Genomic DNA, 24,949 nt, shown 5'->3' with positions numbered 1-24,949 from the left:
TGCAACTGCCAGCCCTTTCTAGGACAAGGAGGGGGCTGGAGGGAGGGATCTGATTTTGTTTGGGCACCTCCATCTCCCCCAAGGGAACTCAGAAAATGTGTGTCCTGAGCTACTGCTAAGTGCTAATGGTCTTGAGTCATTCTCCTGCCTGAGGCTGACTCGGGCACAGCGTGTGATGCAGGGATGCCCGCCAGGGCATGCTCTGGGAAAGATGCTGAGATGCAAGGAAGGGCCATCCCCTCCTCTTCCTCCGCAGGATGCTCCAGTGTCCACATGGTCTAGACCAGCGGCGGCCATCCTGCAATCCTAAGAGCAGCTGAGGCAAAGGACATGGGCCTCTGAGTGACTCTGAGCAGCCCCGGATTACACAGCGCTGGGGTAGGGGGGAACCTCTGCTGGGACTTACTCATGAAGGTGTAATAACACGTTTGCTTTGTTGTTCAAGATGGCAGAGTGGCAGTTTTCTGTTCTGTGCAGCTGGGTGCAGCTTCACAAATGAGGCGGGGGTCTGAAGCGAGCCCCTCCAGTCTCTGGGCCTCACGGGTTCTGCCAGGACCCATCATCAGGTCCCATCCTGGGGTACAGCTGAGGGGCAGTGGAAGAGGGAAAGACACCGTATGTCCCCACTGTACCGGCCTAAGGACGATCTTGGACGGTATGGTGAGCCGGTGACAGCACTGGGCCACAGGTCCCCAGACATCTGGCCCCCTCGTAGGGCACCTCCTAACCCCCAGCGCTCCCAGTTCTGGAGTCCCCCATTTCATGAAGGCTGTGACAACTGCCCTCCAGAGTGGGCTGCTGGGGAGAGCACAGGACACCTGGGGGAGTCTGAATTGCAGATGAATGATGAGGCCCTGCTGGGTACAAATGTGTCCCCTGTGGGAGGCTTTTGTGCCTCTGCTCCAGCTGTCACTCTCTGCCAGGTACCTGCCTAGGGACAAAGGCCCCCTTGGCATCCAGGCTGTCCTGGGCCTGTGTAGCCTCCTGGGGTCTCCAATGTGTCAGAAGGGCTGGGATGCATTTGATAGCAATAAATAAGAAGTGGTTGATGCTGGAACTGAGAAGGGGTGGTGAGCATCCCTGGGACCCTGGGAGGTTAGGGAACCATGCACAGTGGCCCCTGACATCCAGCGTCCCCCAAGAAGGTCCTAGATGAAGCAGAAGACCTGATGTTACCCTGACCTTACCCTATCTACATTGAAGCCCCCAAGACTGTCCACGAGCCACAAAATGTGGCACTGGGGTTGGGGGTCCCTCACCCTCACCTGTCCCTCGACTGGGCTCAGTCTTTCTCCATGGTCTCCCAGGCCAAGGACAAGGTCTGTGTCATCTGCCTTGTATGGCACTATCCACCTGCTCACCAACAACCCCTGAATGGAGCTTGCCCGAGAGCCCAGCCTCGTTTCCTAGAACCTTGCTTTATGGTCCTGTCTGGGCTTCTTCTGGCATCCTGCCCCGTGTCAGCCCCAGCCCTCAACTGGTCCACAGCAAGTACCTGTAAAGAAGCAGCTCATCGGCTACGGAAGATTCATGACCAACCGGCCCCCAAATGCAGCCAAGTCCCGGGAAGGACAAATTTGCCGGTCCTGATGCTCTCTGACCACTGGCTCAAGGGCTCCTGGAGAAGATGCTGTGCCAACAGTGTGGCCAGGAAGGCAGCTGGGGCTGGGGCTGTCAGAACAGAAGGGACCCTCCTGTGGCGATCCCTTGCCTGACTCTTGCCTTTGTTCTGTCCAGAGAGGCAGGGAAAACTAACCAGACGCTGCAGGTGTGAACGAGCTCCAGGCCGAGCGGAAATGCAGGAAAGAGCAGGCAAGAGGGCCGCGAGGGGCCATCAAATAGAAATCTCTCTTCCGCAGGTTCTCCCTCACCCTCATAGTGTTGCTCCTTTGCTATTTGATATTTCTGGGTGAATGCAGACCCTAAGGGACCCAGGGGACTTACCCCATCCGGGACCCTGGCCAGGGGCAGGGCATCTCCCCTTTCCCGCTGGAAACGTGGAGCGGGAATGGCTGGAGGCTCAGTTTGTGGCTCTGCCAGCCTGGGGTGGGGCTGGCCAGCATGTCTCACCTGGGACACCAGCGGCAGGGACTCCCCACTCTGCCTGCTCTCCTCTCCAGATCCTGACAATGTAAAGACTTTCTCGCTATGGCTGTTAACTAGAAACCGCCTCTCACCCGGGGCCCTGGTGAGGCATCAGCAGCCGCTGGGCCAGCTGGGGCCCGAGCCCAGGGGCCTCCTTCCTGCTCCCCTGTGCCACTGGACTTCATTTATGAAACACACACTCAAAGAATTATTAAGAATTTCAAGGGACGCCCGAGTGGCTCAGTGGGTTAAGCGTCTGCCTTCGGCTCAGGTCATGATCTCTGGGTCCTGGGATGGAGTCCCACATTGGGCTCCCTGCTCAGTGGGGAGGCGGCTTCTCCCTCTGCCCCTGCTCCTTCCCCACCCTGCTTGTGTACTCTCTCTCTCTGACAAATAAATAAAAGAACCTTTAAAAAAAAAAAAAATTTCAAGACGGTGACCTCACAGCATTAAACCACAAGGGTTTGGCCCTGGACGAGAGAGGGGCCCGCATTGTGCTGGTCACATACCAGGGAAGCAGCCCAAATGTGACCTTGCTCATTAGGAAATAAAGGAAGGAAAAGAAAGAAAAGGAAGGAAAAGGAAAAAAAGAAAGAAAACCAGCCCAAAACATTCTCCGGTGAACTGGTGGTGCTCCATTGCATTAAAAAATCAGGCCAACACCCTGTCCCAGGTATAAGACATTGCTCAGTCTGACCTCGCCTACCCCCCCCCCACCCCTTCAGGTCTCCCCATTCTGCCTGCTATCCTCTCCAGATCCTGCCAACATAAAGACTTCCTCGCTATGGCTGTTAACCAGAAACCACCTGCCCAGCCCAAGAGAGCGTCTGGATGTTCGGGGAGGGGGGCACAGTGATGACGCACAGGTGCTGGGCAGCCCCAGTACAGAGCTCTCCTGCCCCAAATGCCAACAATGCCCTACTTGGGAAAGCTGCGCGAGAAACACTGAAGCTTCAGAGATCTACCCATGGGGACCTCCCTTCGCTTGTCAGGGAGGCGACAAGTGCCAACGGCAATCTTTCAGGACTACCGTCCATCTTTCTTCAAGCGCTGAGCTGAACCTATCCGGGTCTCTGCCACACCCCCCTTCCTACCCCAGCCCAGAGGCCAGAAGGGGAAGGTGGGGCTTCACCGCAGTCTGGGCCACTCTGTCCCCCCAGATCAGTTACTGGCAGTTTCCTCGTGGGAGGGTGGTGTTTTTCTAGAAAGTAGTGCCCCTCCCTCTTCCCAAGCAAGCCGTGCAACGGGCCTTTCTGTGTGTGGGGGGGAGGGAGGGATGTTCCGTCTCAAGTGCCCCCCAGCCTGGCCCCAGGGGCCTGGGAGTAGGGCTTCAGGAAATTTCTGCGGTGATGTACAGTAAGCCGCCAGGGTGGAAATGTAGCAAGAGTGAGATAGTCGTCGTGGTTTTATATTTAGTACCTGTGTCTTCCGGAGACCTCAAAGCCTGGGGTAAGAGCAGGGTGAACCACCTTCCTGCCACCCCAGGGGTGGGCAAGGCTTGGGAGGAAGCCCTTCTCAGAGCCTGATGCTGGGAACTGGGGGGCCCTGGTGAGGTCCACAGCAGTCCGCATCCCTGCTCTCCCAGCCGCCGCGGGCACAGTCCCAGCCCCAGGGGAAGTGAAGGGCAGGCGAGTGCTCGCGGCGGCCCCATGCAAAGTGGGCAGTGGGCAAAGAAGGTGAAGGAAGCCGAGCCACAATGTCACCTTGGGGGCCTTCTTGACGGAAACAAATTCCCAGAGCGGGCACATTTGCAAACAGTTCCTGCTCAGCTGAAGATGTGTGCCCATTTTGCAGCTGCAAAAGCAAAGGTGTGCAAGAGACAGTGGTCTCGGTGGAGGGAGCACTGGTTTAGGAGGAGGGACAGCTGGCCTCACTCTGGCTGCCCTGGCCCTGTGTTCAGCCATTACCTGTGCCCTTTAGCCCACCTGTCCGTTCAGGCTCCTTCCAGTCTTCCATTACCCGGTCCTGCTCAGCCTTTGGAAGCTTCTAGAAGGACAAGATCGCTTTGCCACCCTCAGAGTGGAAGAAGAACAGTACAGACTGGGGGTGTGGAAAATGCCAGGGAGCCACGGCATCCTGGGTGCCCTGGGGTCCCCAACGGAGGAGGGGGTAGCTCACACAACCTGCTTTGGGCAGCGATCAAAAACCACAGGCAGGTCCTCTGCATACCTTTCACCGCAGCCCTTCCCTGGGGGACACACGCATCCACATCTAGGCCCACCCCCTACACACACTTATGCACATACCCACGTGCACGCTCCAGCAAGCCCCCACTACGGGGGAGACTCTGGACCCAGCTGGCTGCTCCAGGCTCCTCCCGTCTCTGGAATGCCCCTAACCTCCCAATTCCCAGACAGTGGCTTCCTAATTTTGTCTCCCTTTGAATTAAGGCTTGTGCCCACCCCCGCCCCCACTTCTGTCCACCTCACCTGCTCTAGCTCCCTACACACCGTGGTGAAAACCGGTTCAGAAATTGTGTGGAAACCAGGTTTAGAGAGAGCGGGTCACTGGGGAGGGACATAGCCAACAGCTGGTATTTTTAGTTCTATTTTTCTAAGACCTCTGTGCCCCCTATCAAGGGGTGTCAAGGCCTGTGTCCCTCCCACAGGTTTCCGGTTTTATCCCATTTTAGATCCACCACAGCCAGGCTCTGTCTCTATCTCCACACTCCAGGGCCTGGGACCGAGTCACGGTCTGAATGAGTTTCCAACGAGGAAGACGCTTCCTGGTTTTAGAAGGAATTTGTTCAGGCCTTCTGAAAGCATCCTGAAGGGCGTCAGTCACGTCTGCTCACACCCAGCGTGTTCTACTATCTCAAAACAGCCCGTAAATCTATGGTTCACGAAGGACGCCATCTTGCTCAACCCTTGGCATGGGTTGAAAGCCGTTCTGTTTCCTACAGTAACAGCCAGGGAAAGCATCTGGGATCTAAGTAACCACGGATATCCTGATCCACTACTCCCTCCTTACAGACACAGCCCACTGCATCCAGGCCCTGTTTACTTGAACACTTTCTCCCACGCCCAACATTGTAACTCTAAGAACGAGGGCTCACGACCTGGTCCTACCTAACCCATGAGGACCTCTTTGACTTATTTGGGAAATCAAACTGTTTTGGAATCCTGACGGTCCACTTTTCTCTTTTCGCTCAGCAGTTTGTCACTGAGCCTGGCAACAGGCCATTCATTCTTTGAAGCCAAGCTGGGAGTCTCTCAGAGCCAGGGCAAGTGGCCCACACTCCCACGGCTCAGGTACAGGCTTTGGGATGTCAGGGCTGTCCCCCAGATATTTCTAGCTCTTCTCTTGGACACAAGGTAGGACTCGATGCCCCTGTACCCTTCAGGTTAGGTGAGGACACAACACTTGCTTGCCCAACTTAATATGAGCAGAAAGGGGGGACCTGGGTGGCTCAGTTGGTTAAGTGTCTGCCTTCAGCTCAGGTCATGATCTCAGGGTCCTGGGATCGAGTCCTGCTTAGGCTCCCTGCTCAGTGGGGAGTTTGCTTCTCCCTCTGCCTCCCCCACCCCAGATCATGCTTTGTCTCTCTCAAATAAATGACTAAAATCTTAAAAAAAAAAAAAAAGAAAGAAAAATATGAGCCGAAGAAATGTGCCACTTCTCTGAGCTGAAGCTCTCCGAGGCAGCATGTGAATCCCCATCTTCTCACTCTCTCTGCCCACGGTGACCAGCACTGCTCCGGACAGGGGCTGCACCGTCAGCCTGGTGTGCAGAGTGAGGACGCAGCTGACCTGGACCAGGCATGCAGTATGAGCCAGAAGTAAACCCCTGCTGTTGGCAACCACTGACTGTGGAGCTGTTTCTTACTGCAGCAGAGCCTCGCCTGTCCTGACCGACACAGACCTGTGACTGGAAGAAATCTCTAGCTGCTGGAAACCGGCTCATGGCTCGAAAGGAGGGAATGAGAAAACAGCAAGAGGAGGGAAGTAGAGGGTCCACAGCAAACTATCTGCCGTTCGGTAACACTGCCTTGTCGGTCCCACTTTTGTGCCTGTGGAGAGGTCGGTCCTTCTCCTCTGGAGACAGTTCCCCTTTCTCTGCCCCAGTGAACTCCACCAAAATCCCACACAAATAGAAACTTCTCTGCCATTTCTCTTCCTGGAAGCCCTAGAGAGCGTGGCCTCTGTCCTCTCTTTCCAGCAGGACCCTGGACGGGGACCCTGGCTGGACTCACCCCTCTACACACATGGACATGGTCCTGCAGCACCTGCCCTAGTAGGCAGTGTCGACTGCTTGTTACGGGACAAGCTCTAGAATCCCAGCTTTCGACCCATGACGATCTGCCCATGAGTGGAGACACTTCTGGTCACTGCAATCAGGGGCAGAGGCTGCTGCTGAGGGAGGCCGTTAAACACCCTATGGTGTGCAGAATAGCTCCCCCAAACCAAAACCTGTCTGGTCCCAAATGTCCACAGGCCACATTTGAGAAACTCTTTGTTACAGTTAAAAGGCCTGAGTTTGGGTCCTGCTTGTTCTATCGCTGTGATTTTCGACATTTATTTAACCCCTTGCTCAGCGCCACGTGAGCTGTTGCAATCTGCCTCCTCCCCGAGCTAAGATTCCCAGGAGGCAGGAGCTACCCTCCACTCACACACAGATGCCTACCTGCCACCACAACCCAGATTCAGCCAGCACCCAGTACATGTCCGTGGACTATTCGAGTCAAGAGCTGACCCTTTCCTCAAAGCTGCCTGGTTGCAAGTCGTGGATAAAACCTTCCTCCTGGTCCCTAGAAGACAACGTCTGTGCATTTAGCAAAACCTCTGCTGGCTTGGGCATCCAGTAGCTTCTAGTTCACTGCAAAGGACGAAGGCAATTTGCAGTAACTTCCAGTTAACCAGAATATTTAAGAAATGAGACCGAGACACTCCACCCCGGAAGACTGCAGGTTCACGGGAAATAAATTTTATAACTGTGATGTTATCTGCAGAAGTGACTTGAATCAGAGTGAACGACTCCCCAAGAGCCACAATGCATTTTATTTATTTGACCTCAAACCAAACACAAATATCAAATTTTAATTCGAACCAGGACCATAACAAGGGTGTTTTTTTCTTCCTCCTCTTCCCTCAAGACTATCGAACAAGTTCAACCAGAATGAAACCTAGTCTTTCAGAAAGTACCAAACCAGAAAAAGATTCTGAACCAAACCATCATGTGATTCAGCTGCTTTTGATCTTGGGCCCCATCAGATGACTGCTGTGATGTGCCGGAATGTTCTAGTAGGCCACAGGGACTGGGTGGAAAGCCTGTGATCACCTACCTACACGAGGCCGTCTCCCCCACCCCGGCTCAGGGCCTCCTGTAAAACTCCTCGCTCGTTCTCCACAACTCTTCTAAGCCTGTGTGGAAAACGATTCCTTCTTTGGGACAGAGTGTCTGTACCAATTCACTGAAGGAGGATTTGCAAATATTCGACTTCATTAGGCCAAGGAAGAAACAGCCACGCCTTCTTGTTTTTTAGGAGTCACTAAAGGAATGATGAAGGATGGGCGTTTCACACACCCCAGGTCCTTCTCCAGGCAGAAGAGCAAAGGCAAATACGTTCTTAAAGCAGACGACACCCGCCTTCCACACCCCCCCCCCCCCCCCCCCCCCCGCCCTGCTTCCCCATGGAGATGAGACAGAACCCTCTAGCAGGCCCTCAAGCTGGCAGCCGCCCCATTAACACTCCAGGCCACTTCCTGCAGCCCCTCCCAGGTGGGAGGCGAAAGGCAGAAAACCAGCAACACTGCCCATCAGCCCACAGTGCCGGGCGGCGACGACGCCCATGCCGCTTCCACAGGGGAAAGGGGACTTCGCTCACCACTGTTCGGAGCCGTTTGAAAGGATACATGCACTTTTTCTTTTCTGTTTCATGAGCACAAAAAGGGAAGCATTTCTGGGACCTTCAGCACGACTGTGTTGCAAAACTAAACCCCAAGTGCAGGCCAAGCCAAAGAGACCCAAGGGGAAGCTTGGAGGGGAGGCTGAGCCTCAGCCCCATGTCCTCTCCTTGGGGAGGCCGGGAGAGAGGCCCAGCAGGTGCCAGGGAGACGCTCCTTGCTGGTGCCTGCTGTTGCTTTACTTCAGTGAAACAACCCCAGGGGAGCGGTGGGAGGTGGATCCTGAGGCCCTGGGGCGGTGAGATGATGGTGTGAGTGGGGGGCCGCTCAGAGGGGAGGCTGCTGGGGGTCACCACTCTGTTCTGAGGTCAGAGAAGTTGGGCACAGGACGGGACCTCGGGGGTGGCCATGTGCCCTCCCTGGGGTGGGAAGAGGCACAGCTCCCTCGACAGGGTGGGTGCAGGTGACGAAGGCACAAGGCTTTACACACCCTGTCTGTGTCTGCAGCACCTCTCGGGAATTTTTCTTTTTCTTTAAGCCAGATCATTTCACTGAAGAGGATGTATTGGTGGCAGATACACACACGAGAGAACGTTCATCACCATTAGCCATCGGGGAGAAACCCACTAAAATCATAGGGAGGTAGCCCCATGCAGCTTTGGAGCAGCTAAAGTAGAAAACCGTAGCCGCTCTGCAGGCTGGCGTGATGCAGGGAACCCGGATCACTGACACATGGTCGCTGGGAACCACCAAGGCGCGGTCACTCTGGAAATGGTCTGGCAGACTCTTAAAAAACTGAGCAAGTTCGTGACGACCATAGGGCCCAGCAGGTGCACTCATGCGCACCTATCACAGAGAAGCGAATGCCTATGGCCACAGAGGACCCCGGATGCGCATGTCCGTAATGGCCACATGGCCAGCACAGAGTCCCTTCCTAAGAGGGACAGCTGCATCAGAGTCTCCAAGGAGCGTGGTGCAAGGCTGAACCATCCTGGGGCATGGTGTTCACTCTGCGGGGCCGGACTTGGCCCGTGGTGGCCGCTCGCCGCCCCTCAGGCACCTTCTCCGTGCTCACAGAGGGTCACTATCCTGTGGTGACACTGCAGTTTCCATGTGTAAGTGCAGCCACGGCATCTGGAAGCTCACAACCTCAGACGCAGCTCTGCCCACCAAAGCCACGCAGAGTAGGTCTCTTCTGGCAGGGAAGGAACCCGGGGATGGCCACCTACGGCAGCACCGGACCCCCTGTCCTGCCTACTGGCCCCGCTGGAACAGACCTTCTCTTCTTTGGTTGTCCCGTGTCTCCTAACAGAAGTGAAGTCCGCAGGCAGGAAGCACCATGTGATGCTGCCTGTTCCAGCCTAGGTGCTACTGGCACGTCTGCAACTACCGTGACAGGTGTTTACCTGTGTCACTGAGAAAGATCAGGAATGCTGGGGTGCCCTCCCCTGCTCCTCCATTGGGGTCGCTGCCCGGCTCTGGGCTTCTCTGCTTCCCTCCCCACCGGGCCTGGGAACTTCGAGGCCACTCCAGAAGCTCCCTTTTGCAGCCGTTCCATCAACTGAGTCTGTTTCTTGCACAAAGGCCCATTCATTGAAAAGGAAAAGGATCCTCTCTTAGTTTCACCTCTGAGAATAGAAAATTGATCTTGAACCAGACTGAAGCATGACTCTAGGGCAGCGACGTGAAGTCAACTCTCTCGCCCCACAGATGGGGTCTGTCCAAGGCACAGGCAACCGAATGCCCTCAGCCGCCCATCTCTAAGGCTTCTGCCCAGACCCTTCCATCTCCCTCCGCACTCAACACAGCCAGGCCGCGATCCCCCTCCAGCCCAGGGCCCAGATCTGAACCGTGCCCTCCCCTTGCACAGGGCACCAGCTTCCTCCGTCCTTCTGGTGACAGACCACAGGTGGCAGGGAGGAAGAGCTGGGGGCCGAGGCCTGCCACTTACTAGCTGTGCTGGGGATCCGCAGTCCACTTGCCGTGGGAGAAGGAAAATAAGAGACCTTATAGAAATTCAATGAAGCAATTTATAGACCGAGCCTGGCACAGAACTGATAGGCCAGGAGTCATAGCTGCTCTTATTTTATTATTACTGTGTCCCCCAAGACAGCTCAGCACTTTTAACCACACAGTCAGTTTACAATGAATTTGTAATAATGTTGTCACTCCCAGTGAATTTCCCAAGAAACATCGAGAGCCACATTGCCTCCAGCCTGTCCTTCATGGGCCGTTTTTTTTTTCGTTTTTTGTTTTTTTAAGTAAGCTCACGCCCAGCATGGAGCCCGACACGAGGCTTGAACTCACGACCCTGAAATCAAGGCCTGAATCAAGATCAAGAGTGAGATGCTCCACAGACAGAGCCACCCAGGAGCCCCGAAGCGACGGACTTTTCAAAACCTCCATTGAGGACTCCCATTCTCTTCTCTAACACCTGGTCATGGGGTCACGGTGAACTATTTCCTGAGGTTCTTAAAAATCTTCTTTCCGAAGTCAGTGTCAAGAGTCCCCAAAGGCCAGGCAGGAACACACTCAGGGCACTTCCCTGTGGGCTAACCCATACAGACCCCAGGGCTCCCAGCCCGTGCAGCTCCTGGGTGAGCCTCTCCTGCCTCTCCTCGCCCCTCCCTGCCCCGGGGATGTGGTATCAGAGGCCACCAGAGGCAAAGGGGAAACCGAGGCCTGCAGTGGGGCAGGAGTTGGCTCTCCCAAGGTAGCAGAATCACTTTCAATGTGCCGTGTGAGACCGCAAGGCAAGCAGGGTCCCAGACGTTGCTCCGTAAGGCTTCAGGCTGCGATGGAACTTAATTACGACGCTGTGTACATTTCCAGGTCGGGGCAATAAGGGAGCTACTGTCCTGCACGCGGCCTCTGAGGTCAAGGCTGCCACAGGCTAACAAACTCTTTCAGTGATTCCATTCCTCCCAGATGCCGGCCTCTGGATCCCTGCAAAAGCCAGGAATCTGGGGCCCAGGGAAGATGTAAGCCAGGCCAGAGACCCATTGTTCCAGAAGGGGACACAGTGCCTCTCGAAGGAGCTGACAGTTGAGTGCCTGGACACTCTGCCCAGAGGCCTCACGGCCATCTCGGAACACGTGGAGGTTCATGGGACCAACAGCAGGCAGGAAAGATGGGGATCCCAAGGGTTAGCCAAGCAGGCTGCCCACCCCACACTACAGCCATAGGGGAAGGAAAGATTTCCACATCCTGCTTTCAGTGTGGAGTGAAGCAGAAGTCCGTGTTCAGCAAGAGGGGTCCCCGGGACAGTGTCCACGCCTGGCCAAGGGACAGCCTATGCTACTCTGTGGGACCTGTCACCACACAGCCCCAGCTCCCACCAGAGCCCATACAGGGTCCCCCGGGCTTTGCCGGGGCTCCGACATAAGCTGGTACACTCGGGGTCCGTCCACCTGACCCCTCTATGCCACCGTCTGCCACTCTAGCCCCAAGGAGCAAGGCTCCAGCAGGCTCCGCACAAATCATCCCAGACAACGGCCAAGAGCAGCCGCGTGACTCGGGAGGTACCAGGAAGACTGTCCTCTGCTCCAGTTGCAGGAGGGGGGCATAGTGCAGAGTGGCCCTGAGACCCGCCAACCTGGTCCTCAAGGCCTCAGCGGGGTCCACGGCACAAGAAAGAGCCCCCTGTGACAAGCAGGTGCCCACCTCACTGGCAGAGAAGGCACAGGGGAGGTCAAGTAAATCACTTTTGTTCAGAGACCTCCCAGGCCCCAGGAGCTGCAGCTGTACAGAGCAGGGGACAGAATAAAGAGAGACTGGTCCCAGGGGGGTAACCTGACACCCCTTGCCAGAAGCTGAATGCAGTGGGTTGTTTTTTCAACTTCAGGTTCTGAGCCCCTGGTAACAAAGCCAGCTCTCTCCCCCAATGGAGAAATCTCTCTGGGAAAGTAAATCCTGATGCTTTTCGTCATCCTGCAGGAGCTGTACCTGAGATGGGGTTGGGCCACCCCACCTTAGCGGAGGTGACCCCCACCCACGCCTGCCCAATGCCGGGCCCACAGGCCGCGCCTGTCACCGCATCTTCTCAACAAGTCAGGAAGGCCCAGAGAAGTGAAACACCCCCAGGGACAGACTCTGGGACTGAAGGAGGGTGTGAATTTGGATCTGCAGGCTCTCCTGCCCCCGAGTCCTACCTCTGTGCTCACCCGAGCAGCCCTCCCCACAACCTGAAGGTGGCCCCGTCCATCTCACCTTACAGACATTGAAATGGAGGGGCAGAAAGGAAGGCATTTCTCTTGAGTCACAAAGCTCACACTCAAAGCTCACACTCAAACCGGGGACTCTGCCCTGAGGCCACACCAGGGCTAGCCACGCCCCAGCCTGCCCCAGGGTCCTTGCTTAGATTCAAGTTCAGTAAACACAGATGTCCCTCCACGTCAAGCTTTCCGTGCCAAGCTTTCCTGATCACGTTCCTCTGGTCAGTTGGGGTGGGGGTGGGTGGTCTCCTGAGGCCCCCTTCAAGGCACATTTCCACGTACTGCATTGGTCTTCGTGGAGTTCAGTGCAGGGTGTTAAGGCTTGGGGAGGAGGCACAGGGGGGCGTGTGGGGAGGAGGCACAGGGGGCGTGTTCCCTCTTCCTTTCCAACCTCCTGGAACCTTTGGATCCCGAGCAGCCTTCAGGCTGCTCAGCACACACAGAAGGCTCCTGCATGGGTCCCACACCAACACCGACTCTACGTATTAGCTCCTCTTTAATGAACATGCTCGTATTCATGGCCATACACCTTGTTCTTGAGTTTCGCCACTCTCAAGTTTATCTGTTGGCATCGGCTTTGCCTCCCAGGTCAGGATCCCAGGGACAGGCAGAGCATCCACCAGGCCATTCTCTTTAGCACAGGGGTCTGCAGACAGAGCCCGAACGTGGCTGCCCGACCTCTGCACAGCTGGGACAAATGTCTGTTTCTCAGTACGGTGGCTCCCTGTGTGCCCAGGTTTCCAGGTCTAGCCCAGGGCCCAGCCGTACTTAGGAAATGCCCAGTTACTATCTGCTGACTATTGCATCTGCTTGAAAAATTCTAGCTTTTGCCGGATTCCGCCCTTTTACTTTCCAGGACACAGAAGAGAAAACCATTGCATGGTACTGGAAAAAAATCGATGCTCCTGTATGTACCCTCCAACTCTAGACAGAGCACAGTTGCCTCTCCGTTATGCAGGAGCTCAGAGCCTGCAGATTCAGTGTGGGGAACACTGACCCCTGCCTCACAGCCCCCTCCAAACCCACTCGGCTTCTCGAACTTACATCCCATCTGCACCCCACCTGTGCACGGGACAGCGAGGCCCAGGGCAGGAAGCTTCGTCCACCATCCACTCTGGCCAAGACCCTGGCACAAGCAACGTCTTGGGTCAGTCACACCGACGTGGGGCATCTTGCACGCACGCAGTGCCTGACCTTATCCATCCTCTTTTGGGAAAGCATTCAAAGCACTGTCCCGGTGCTCACGATTAAAACTAGTTTAGGTGGGAGAGAATCCTACTCTCTCAGAATGTTCTCCCTTGAGACTCGCAAAGACTGCCTGAAGTAGGAAGGCTTTAATCAATACACCCATTTCACAGATGAAGATCCCGCAGCCCAAAGAGGGCCAGTGCGGATCTGAGAGGCGCTGGCTCTTCTAGCACCTTGCACCCCCAAAGTGTGCCCAACAGTTTCCAGAGGAGGCCCTCCGCCGGCCACCTACCGAATGACCTGGAATGAGCCAAGTGCTCAATGCTAATGAGCTAATGACCACTGTGATGGAAGCAGGGAAGGTGGAGGAGGTGAAGATACCAACTATATAGCATTCAAAACGTCTTAGACTAACAGTACCAACTACAGGGACGCCTGGGGGGCTCCACTGGTTTAACTTCTGCCTTCGGCTCAGGTCTAGATCTCAGGGTCCTGGGATTGAGCCCCGCAACGGGATCCTTGCTCAGCAGGGAGCCGGCTTCTCCCTCTGCCCCTCCTGCCTCATGTGCACACGCGTGCGTGCGCTTTCTCTCAAATAAATAAATTAAAATCTTAAAATAAAATACCAACTATAGGGCATTCAGACTGCCCCCCACACTAGCCATTTCTGCATCTGTGAGGATTTTCCAACAGTTTTTCAAACCCCAACCCCCCCGGCAGCCCCATTTCCTACCCTCGGCTCAGCAGCCTGGGTATGAGGCTTGGCGGTCCCAACAAGACGTCCTAGCCATTTCTCAAGCTACCGGCTGTGGTTGGATTTTCCACTTGACATTGTTAAGAGATCAAACTGTCTCTGACATTGTCATACACAGGCCTTTTCAGTTTCCTGCTGGCAGATTCAGGTTAGATAAGCATTTTAAGCATTAGAGAAGTGATACTCCCAAGTTCCTCTCCCTACCCCAACCAGGGCCCCCGTCTCCCCATCGTGAAGAGGTGCACTGTATTAGATCTGCTCTTTGGGGAGTGAACCTGTAAAAACACGACACAACCAGACACACCCACGCATAGCAGAGGCTTAGACAAAAGCCAGCTCCCAGGCAACTCTGGAGGAAGCCCTTCACGGGAGATCCTGCAGACTCACACACTTGACTCAGTCATCAATTGCCATAGAGAAGAAGAAAACAAATTGAGCTGAGCCTGGAAAGAATGTCCGTGAACTTGGAAAAGCACTTGCTGGAAACTGCCTGGGGGGTGCAGTGACCTCCCCCTGGAACTGCCCAGGCCCCACCAGCTGGCAGCCTACCAAGAGAGACTGCAGATCTTGCTGGGGGATGGCCAGCCACCATATCCCTCCTTCCCTGCCTGCAGAGTAGGAAAGTGGTAAAGGCCAATCAGAGAGAAGGTATTACAGCTTCTCCCTGGGAAACAGGACCATCAGTTTATTTGTTCTGATTGGAAGTAGTGGGGGTGGGGTGTGTGTGTGTGCAGAAGGCAGAGGACCCTTTAAAAGGGCTGAAGAAAGTAAACTGCTCTCGGAGCCCCCAATGCTAAAGGCACAAGTCTCCCATCCCTGCTCTCTGATGCACAGAGATCAACTTTGCAAACCTGGGCAAAGGGAGAGCCCATGGGAGGAGCTCCCCGGGCCTCAGTGGGGGTGTGTGTGTGCACCCCACGCCAGTAACACACCATATCACCTCTAAATTGGGCCTCCCCTAATCTTAGTCACCAGGTCAACGGAAATAATCCCAGGCCTCTGTTCAAGACGCTGTATCATTTCATTTTCCCTTTCCATCCGAACCTTACCACAAAAGTAAAATGCTAGATGAACAGGATAACCGTGACCTTCACGAGGGAGGCTCTTCTTGATTTGAAAATTCACCACCACCAGCCCAGGCCGGGTGAGGAGTTTTCTGACAGATCCTGAGGTGGGGTGGGGGGTCACAGCCTACCCCCCCCCCCCCCGCATTAAGCTATACGTAAAGATGAACTGCGGAGGCTCATTCTGTGCGCTTTCTGGTTCCTTGTAAAACTTAGGTGTTTTGGTGCAAAAGAGAAGCAAACGTTTCAGGAAATAAAAAATGTATAGTATTGACAAGAGCCCTGCAGAGGAACCTTCTACTGAATGGCCCTCCACGAAGTGATACCAAGTCAATCAAACGCTCAAGTAAAGCTCAGCAGCGGGGAAAGATCCGACTTCTAACAGCCAGCTCCAAATGGAACTGTCAAGAAACATGCCCGACCAGTTAGTCGGTCAAAGGCCTGCATGCTGACGTAGGACAAGTCGCTCCTGGTCGGAGAGGGCCTGCGGGGTCCGCCTCCCCGTGAGAGCACCGGCGTGGTCTCCCCCTGGAAACACCCTGCGACGGGTGCGCACGTCTGCGGCGGAGCTGTTCGCCTGGTGTCCCTGGATCCTCAGCGGACTCCCATCCTCGAGACCGAAACAGGGGCACCCACTCTAGGAACCAGACACAGAAGGGGCAGCCGGCCTTGGGCCCGATGTCCCACCACGTCCACTGCCTGTGATGGCTTCACAGCTGGCCCGGGGAATCCAGTTTTTGAGAAACTGATTGTATTCCAGCCCAGGACAGGACTGGGACGCAAGCAATCCGAGGACTGCTACAGAGCGTTTCTTGCAAGGGGCCCGAGGGGATTTTCCAGGCAGACATTGCAATCCCACCTCCATGACACCTACTGAGCCTCTCCCACGGGCCAGGCGAGGTGCTGGGCACTCAGCCGCCCGTAAGGGCACGCCTGCTCTCTCCACCTCGCGTGGGACCTGTGGGCCGGCTGCAGACGGGCACCCTCACCTCCAAGCCAGCGAGGTCACAGGGAGAAGCCATGAGCTCGCCTTCCTCGTTCTTTTCCCCTCTCTTTGTTCTCCACCTTCTAGATGGTTCAGCATCTCCTTGGTGGGTAGATAAGGCAGCAGAGATACGGTCACTCAGTCACTCATCCCTCCCTCCCCTTGATGAACCTTTCAAAAGTGTGAGCTGTGTTTAAAGCCAAGGAGGCCCTCCCAGGGGGAGTAAGGAGCTTATCCACTTATCAAGTTTTTAAGCGAAAAGAAGAATTGTAAACATGGGTCTTGTCACTGTATTGAACCTTCTCTGGCCTTGCGTTCCTTGTCTCTAAAACGTGGGTGTTGGAGGAAATGAGCTTTAAAGCCTCTCCCAGACCCAGCTTTGTATTACGCCAACTACATACACTGTAGAAAAGTTCTTGTTATTTTTTTAACACCAAGAACAGAGGCTCGGCTGCCTAATGGGATCATATATATGCATGGTGTCTTTCAGCTGAGGAGACCCGAATCGTCTTTATTTTTTTTTTTCACAAGTTTTATCCATCTATTTGAGAATGAGAGATAGCATAAGCAGGGAGAAGGATCAGAGGGAGAGGGAGAAGCAGGCTCCCCACTGAGCAGGGAGCCCGACGCGGGACTTGATCCCAGGACCCTGAGATCATAACCTGAGCAGAAGGCAGATGCTAGACCAACGGAGCCACCAAGGCGCCCCTATGTGAACTGTCCTTAAAATAATAGTTGTCTCCTGAAAAATAGCATAACAAGGGTTCTGGGAGGCCTGCAGTGGGACTCAAGGTTGGCATCAGAACTGTAGCAAGTTTTGTGTGACTGGAGGGTCCTGGGACGAAGACAATGGGTTCTTCGGACCTCTGGGGGGTCTCTCCCACCAGGGGCACTGGGGCCACTGGTCTGAGGGACATCTACGATGCTGGGTGCTCCTGCTCCATGTGCGGAGACCCCTGATAGCACCAAGTCAACAGTACCCCGACCCAGGAGAGGGCACACGTGGTCTCAGGAGAACGGGACATACAAAATCGCAAACATCCAGTTGTTCAAATGGCAGTTGGCACTCTACATGGCTTTTCATAGGATGCAAGAGCTCACCTTTTGGTTGTGTTTATTTCCTCAACAGTGTGCTCCCCGATTCGTGAAAAATACATCTTTCCCTGGGGCCAATTCTACCTGGCCAGGAAAAAAATCCCTGCAAGGGACACTCTGTCCTGGGTTTGAGGGTCCGGCGTGCACGACCTGCCATGCTCAGGTTCTGTCTCTTGTCAAAACTAGAGAACCTTCCACCCCGAAGGTGTGGCCACAACACAGGCTAGGAGTTCCTGAGTTAATTCTGAATCAGTTGCCTGTTGATTACCAGAAGTCTATGCAGTTTTCTCTACCAAGATCTAAAACTCTTTCCATCAAATACTTTATGATTCGGCCTTTAGCTAACTACGTTGAAACCTGCCAAAATTAAGCTTTTTGAAATGTGATGTAACAAAGAACCCATCTTCCAGCAAAGGGAGGCAGATCGATTAATGGGTTGTAAATAAAAGCACAAAATTAAATGTGCCCAATTTGGGCCTCGGGTCTGAGAGGCCACACGTTCTGACACTATGACGTGGACTTCACAGATGCCGGGTTTTACTTCAAGTCTAGAATTTTACAACCACTGAGTTAAACACACCTCCAGGAGATCATCTTCACGCAATACACACATTTTAAAAAGAGGAAGCTGAGGCACAGAGGTTGTCCTTGGGTCTCTGTGCCTCTGAGTCTTGGTTTTCTTATCCCTAAACTAAGCAGAGGAATGCTGAAATCTCACCTAGACGGCTCAGGGTCCTCCCAGACCGCAAAGGTGCGGAGGCCTTGTCAGAAAGATCCTCTCCACGGACCGAGAGGAAAAAAGTGGGCTCCGTCTCAAGCAAACAGCATGTATAACCTGAACACCAAACCCCACCAGTCCAAGCCTTCAAGATTCTCATCCAGAAAAGAATTCTCTATTTAAAGGTTTTCACCATGACATCCATTTTTTGGTACATATCCCTCTAAGGCTTTTACATTTTCATTTGGTTTACCCAAAACAAGTGTGACACTTTTCAAAACCACATAAAACCGTTTTAACTTTAAAAAAAAAAAATTCTTTTTAAGTAGGCTTCATGACCAATGTTGGGCTCAAATTAATGACCCTGAGATCAAGAGTCATGTGCCCCACGGAATTCCCCAGGGAAGTAGGCCAGCATTTTGTTTTAGCCTCTGTACGCATAACTGATAATGCAATTCTGAAGTAAATCAATAAAATCTATTTTTTAGGTAAGATGCATGCATATTTTAACAGACCCTTGAAGCCTGGTGTTCCCAAGGCCCGCATGCTCTTAACAGAGTGACAGAGGGAAGGCAAGAAGTAATGATGGGATTTTTAGCTTCTTCAAGAATGACCAGCAAGAACACCAGCTTTGCTCAAGTGCAATTCACTTCTGTTCAGACTGCAGAGAGCAGTAAGTGTGAAGGTGTGTGAATTTAAGCCCCAGACATAAGGCGTGCAACACAGTTGCTTCCGAGTGAATTTCAAACATGTGAGCCTTTATAAACAGACAGGTGCAAAGCCTTGGAGCACTCGACTTCAGGGCCGGGCCTGTGTGTCAGGCTCATCAGGAGCAGAAAGCCGGAGGCACAGCTCCTGCATGTGGAAGCGGCGGGGTGGGGGTGGCGAGAGAGACCAGGCTTTGGACCACATTCCAGCCTGGTAAAAAAGCCACGGCTCATTTGCATCATCTAAATGGCTAAGTGATTTTCAGAGTGCAATCCCAAAAAACTTGCTTTGCACTTTGTTTTTAACCACAGGGAGGGCTTCTGGATTCTGGTCCCTGGGCTGTGGGGCTTCCACCAGCAAGCAGCAGCAGGGGGACCCGACAGCCATTGAGTGAACAAAGCAGCCTGTTTCAGGCTTCCCTGGGCTGTCACCTCTTCCTGCACAGTATAACCCACAGTCACTCCTCTGCGGTAGGAAAAAACGAGCTGCACAAGGCACAAAAGACTTAACTCTAGGGAAAGGCAACGCAGGAAAAAAAAAAGGAAAAATTAAAAAAAAAAATCTCAGTGTGGGGCTGAGGGCCAGGGATTGGTTGCATGACTGGAAGGCTGAATGTGCAATATCAAACCTGTAGGTGTGAGTGGGTGTGCAAGCGCGTGAGGGTGAGTGTGTATGAGTGTGAGCACTTGAGTGCATTGTGAGTGCGAACACTAAGAGTGAATGAGTCTGAGTGATCATGTAGGAGCATGAACCCGAGGACGTGTGAGTGTGAGAATTTGAGTATGCACGTGAGCATGTGAGGCTTGTGAGCATGAACACGAGGGGGCAAGGGTGAACGCAAGTGTGTGAGCAGGTAAGTGTGTCTAAGTGGTGTGAGCGTGAACGGTGAAGGTGTGAGTGTTAGCACATGTGAGCACAAACAGGTGGAGGTGTGAGTGAGCACATATGAGTGTGAAACGACTGAGGGCGTGTGTGAGTATAAGCATGTGTGAGCACGTGCAAGTCTGGGTGAGGGCGTGTGCGTGAGCATGTGTGAACGTGAAAACGTGGGGCGTGTGTGAGGGTAAGCATGTGTGAGTGTGGAACAGCTGAGGGTGTGTGTGAGCTCTGAGCGTGAACACGTGGGGGCGTGTGTGTGTGTGTAAGCACGCGTGAGCATGGAGTGGCTGAGGGTGTGTGTGTGTGAGCGTGAACAGGCTGAGGATGTGTGAGCGCTGTGAGCATGAACACGTGAGGGCGTGTGTGCATGTGAGCACTTGTGAGATTGAACGTGTGGGGGCATGTGTGAGTGTGAGCACGTGTGAGCCCATGTGCACATGAGCCAGTGAGGTCGTGCGTACCTGCAGCGCAGCGCAGCCCCACATGGGAGCAGCCGGGTGGGAGAAGAACAGGGGCGGAGGCAGGGGCATCCCCCAGCCACCCCGTGCAGAGTGGTCTACAGAGTGCGCGGAGACGTGCGACCAGAAGGCCGAGTCAATCAAGATGTCAGGCCTTCTGTAGACCAAATATCCTTATCAGGTAACCAAGGGATTTTTGACCCAATGAGCAGAAGTTTTGGTGTCACAGATAAGGCTCCACCATAACAAGCTGTACAAGAAAAAGAAAACTTGGCTTATCATGCAAGCACTCAACCAACAGTGAAAAGTCCCTAGGATCCCATAATTTCCAGTTGGTTACCCACCCTTCCCCCACGGGCGCACCCCCTCGGCCTCACGTGACTCAGAGTGACGCTGCCCGGGATTTTTCCCTGGCTCTACTCTGAGGGTGTCTGAAAACCTGTGTAAAGTGGGGAGGAAGGGTGGACAACAGGCAGGCCTCATTTCTCTGTTATTTTTATTTATTTTTAAACAAGGAGCTTGAACCCAGGACCCTGAGATCAGGACCTGAGCTGAGATCCAGAGCCAGAGGTTTCACCGGCTGAGCCCCCCAGGTGCCCGGCAGCCCTCATTTCTACCCGAGGACCTGCTGGCTCACAGAACATCGCTCAGCCATCTGGCCTCTCAGTTGGCATCCCTCCAGCAAATGAAAAAAGAAAAAAAAAACATAGCACCTGTCCTTATTGATCTCCCCTTTAACTGACTTCCAGACAACAGCCCTTTTCAAAGGCTGGGACACAGAAGCTGCTTTGAGAGACAGCCAATAGGAGCTGCTAATCCGCCCCTAGAAAGGCCGAATGGAAAGCTGGAGAACGAGTTAAAGCCACTTGGCCGTGCCAGCGACGCGCCAGGGATTTAAAAGCAAATAGGAAGCATAGAACCGAGAACTGTCCTCTCCAGCAGGCCTGTATTTGTGGGCACGAAGGCAGAGAAACATGAGCCACACCTGCATCCAGAAGCCTGTCCCTCCCATCCCGGGTGCACCGTTCCTCCCCCCAACCCAGTATGCCTGTGCCACAGCCCTATCCCGTCACAAAAACACCGGGCTGATCGGGGCCAGATTTTGCATACACATTTGCCTCTCCTTCATCGGCATAAATAGAGTCTCATGAACAGGAATGCTCAGTGTTCAAAAATTCAGACTGTGAATTACTAAAGTGGGAGTCCGAGAGGGACAGGCTTTGAGGTCCAAATACCTTCAAGAAGGAGGCCAAGTAGAAAACAAAGTTCTGAGCACCTGCAGTTGGAGTTACTGCGGTAAGTCACATAGTATTTGATACTCAAAATGAAGTCAAAAGGCTACCTGCTGTAATAAGATGCAGACTTTCCCCCAGCGTAGCACCAGAACCCCTCCCCTTGCACACTGAACTAGGAAATTCCCCATACTCTGGAAAAGTAAGAGAAAGTCCAGACCTTTTCAGAAGTGTTAGCGTCAACTCTTAACGTCTTCCGTAAGACACTCTCATTCTCCTAAGAGTGAAAACAGCTTGGGACTGAGATTAACTGTGTAACAGAAATAAACTCCCATCTCCTGCCAGGGACAGAGCAAGATATACAGTATGATCAATCAAAACAAATGTGGCTCAGGTGGCTGGGCTCGGAGTCCTGGGATCAAACCCCACTTGCTATTCCCTGCTCAGTGGGGAGTCTGCTTCTCCCTCTCCCTCTGCTCCTACCCCTCCCCCCGCTCGTGTGGGCGCTCTCTCTCTCTCTCTCTCTCTCAAATAAATAAATAAAAAGTCTTAAATGCACTTGAAAACATATCTGAAATGTACCTACACCAGCCAGCAAGCATACACATAGGGAACTCTAGCTTGGGCAATATAACCAAATATAACATTCTATTATTTTTGAAAATTGCATAGCTCAAAGCATGGTGTTGTTTTAATTCATACCATCAAACTGTATCTAAGTTACAAGGATCCCACAAATATCGTGCTGTCCTCTTCACCCAGGACACCCAGCCCCAGCACAGCCCTGGGATTCAGAGCCTGTCATAGAACCCCATGGCTTGTTTTCTTGGCCCATGAGTAGAAGCCAAGGTAATTCCATGATCTTGTCAGTCTTCTTCTGCCCCAAGGTATCACAGAATTGTATTTCGCCTGATCAGACAAAAGCTATACTCAGCAGCTCTGTTCACTATCTTCGGGGACTCGGAGAATTTCTGGTAACGTTCATGAACACTGTCTCCCTGAGAAAGGAGTGGTGACCTGCCAGAAATGTACCTTAAATATTGTTTTTTAAGATGTACATAGAAGTAGCAAGTGAAGTGACTGACTCACTATCCGAGCTACCGAATACACAGCCAGTGCTCGGCCACCTCCCCAGCAAACACACCTGGAGAGGATGGTGAAGTTATGACCGGCCCAGGGCCCTGATCGGAGTCTTCGTGACTCAGGAGAAAGTAACAACAACAGGGGCATGCAAACGAGTTGACGGAAAATCTCAGAACGAAACTTACCACTCTGGGCTTCTGCTGGTCCAAGGTATGCAGGAAGGCGGAGTTGGGGTCCAAGCAGCGCTCAGGGTCACTGGAGATGTCCTCCTCCGAATCTTCATAGGAGGAAGAGAAGCCGGTGGAGGAGGCAGATGAAGAGGACAGTTTCCTCAGGGGCAGGCTACCCCGAGGGCTCCCCTGGGCCTCCTCCATGGTCCCATCCTCCTGGGCACCCATATCTGTGATGATGACCGCTGGTATACTGCTAGGGCTGCAAGCCTCTCTCGGGGAAGTCTTATCCTTTTGATCTGGGGAGAGCAGCTCCAGGCTGGGGTGGGCAGCTCCGTCCTGCTGGGGGCTTCCCCAAGTGCCCTCTGACTGCATCCCTGTGCCACACGTCCAGGCCAGCTGGGCTGCCTCCATGGGGCCCAGCCAAGCCCCAGAGCTCCCAGGCTGCACCCCCAGCCTGTCCCCAGGAAGGCACGGTGGTTCTTTCAGCTCTTTCACGGCTTCCCAGGAAGGCAAAGTCTCCAGCATTCCCCTAAAGGAAATTCCTGCCTTTACCTCCTGTGTCCCTTGGCTGTGCTAAGCACTGCCCCCAAGCAAGCCTCGTGTTGTCAGAGACCCTTCATCCACTCCTCTGGAGCTCGTCGGAGGCTCCCCGACCATGGAGGCCCCACCCTGGGTCACCTCCGGCTTTACGGAGCCCAGGTCTGGAGGTGGCCTGACCCGGTTGGGGGCCTCAGAAAGCTCCGAGCTTTGCGAATTCACAGTCCTGTCCTCTGGCCTTCTGGCTTCAGGCACTCCAGGGCCCCCCAGGCCACCAGGCAGATCTCCTTTCCCCACCTCCCCAGAGGGCTCCCCGTTTTGGGGCCCTTCCCTCTCTGGGGCTGGGCTTGTCTCGCTGCCCAGAGGCTGCCCCTGTCTCTGCACCAGAGACTCCTGGGGGTGCAGACCACCGAGTTCTCGGGCCCTCTCAGGCCGCTCAGTGAGGTCAGGGTCGTGTGGATGGTGTGGCCCACTGGAAGTGGCTCTTGCTGTCCCCTCTGTGGCCATCCCTAAGTTCACAGGGATCAGCCCCAGTGGGGAAGCTTGGCAGCTGCGCGTTTGGGAAGGCAGAGAGACTGTCTTGTCGATTTCCACAGCTCTGGGCGAGCAGTGAGATCTGGCAGGGGTCCTCTTCTCCATTCTTGCAGAATCCGCTGCACCCTGAGCCCCTGGTCCTGACGGGGCCGCGGGGCCGGGGAAAGGTGCCACTCCCTCGTCGCCCTCTGAGAGGCACAGGCCCAGCGCCCTTCCTCTCAGGCGGGAGGAGCCGGCCTCTGCAGTCTGTAGACATTGCTCCCCCCACGACTTTGTCCTCCGTTCCCCACTCTGAGCCAGGGCCCTCCCTGGGGGCTGACTGCTGCTGCGGAGGGGGCAGGGAGAGGGAGAACGAGCCCTGCCCAGGCGCGGGCTGCGGGGCACTTGGACGGCGGAGCTCTGCGCCTGGATGTGCGCCTCGAACATATCCACTTTCTGGTTCACCTGCACATTCTGCAACTCGCGCTGCAGGATTCGAAGCTTCCTCTGGGTCTCCTCCAGCCCCGGAGGGGAGAGGGATCCTGCGGTCACCACCTGCTGCCCGTCCCCTCGAGCGCGGCCCGCCCAACTCGGGCTGCCCACGCTGCTGCTGCCACCGCCGCCACTGCCGCCGCTCAGCCTGCGCCGGCCGCCCCGCCAGCCCCCGGGGCTCCCGGGCTCCTCGGGCGACAACGACTCGGCGGGAGGGAAGAGGAAAGAGGCGCCTCTCCCGGGGCTGAAAACGCTGCCGGGGCTCAACGCGGCCCTCCCCGGCGGCGGGGGTGTCTCGCTGCTGCTGGGCCGGGGGCCGCCGCTCTTCACCTGCTCGGCGCTATTCATGATCACCAGGCTGTTGAGGGCATAGCAGTACACAGCCATAGTACTGGGTCCGCCGCGCTGCCCGCCGCCGCGGCTCCCGAGCGGGCTCCGCCGCCGGCGCCTCCTCCTCGCGCGGCTCCCGGCTCAGCCCCGGAGACCAGGCGGCCGCGGCTGGGCGCGCCGAGGCGGTGGCATGGCCTGGGCTGCGGGCGGAGGGGCAACACCGAGGGCTCAGCCCCGGCCCAAAGCTCCATACAAGACAGCGCCGCTGTGGAGACACAAGAAGGAGAGTCAGGACCCCGGAGGTTGGGGGAGGGGGACGGCCGAAGTGGGGGAGGTGGCGGGAGTAGGGGCGGGGCGGCCCGCTCGCCTACGTCGGGTGTCCGGGGTCACTGGACCTCTCGGGACCGGAGTACGCTGCTCGGCGCGGACACCAGCGCAGCGGCGGGTGTGCGTTTCCCGAGTGCGCTCCCACCCCTCACCCCCAGGGTGTGATGCGCTTAGAGGTCCCTGCAGAGTCCAAAATCTAAGATTCCTCCCTAAAGCCACACGGCGGGCGGGGGCCCACGTACGGCTACTTGGTTCCTAAGTGTGCTGCGTG

General features: G+C 54.8%; 1 protein-coding gene across 1 annotated transcript in view; it reads right to left on the bottom strand.

The window, feature by feature from the left end:
• The window catches only part of ITPKB (inositol-trisphosphate 3-kinase B), an 85,135-nt gene extending 60,727 nt beyond the window's left edge, over positions 1-24,408 (bottom strand). The window contains 1 exon segment of the mRNA XM_032318657.1: positions 22,492-24,408. Within this exon segment, the coding sequence (XP_032174548.1) occupies positions 22,492-24,408 (1,917 nt within the window).
• Between the last annotated feature and the right edge of the window lie 541 nt (positions 24,409-24,949).

The sequence above is a fragment of the Mustela erminea genome, chromosome 17 (genome assembly GCF_009829155.1).
Source record: "Mustela erminea isolate mMusErm1 chromosome 17, mMusErm1.Pri, whole genome shotgun sequence".
Classification (NCBI taxonomy): Eukaryota; Metazoa; Chordata; class Mammalia; order Carnivora; family Mustelidae; genus Mustela; species Mustela erminea.
The sequence above is the reverse complement of the archived record's forward strand: the minus strand, read 5'-3'. Positions and strand labels throughout refer to the sequence as shown.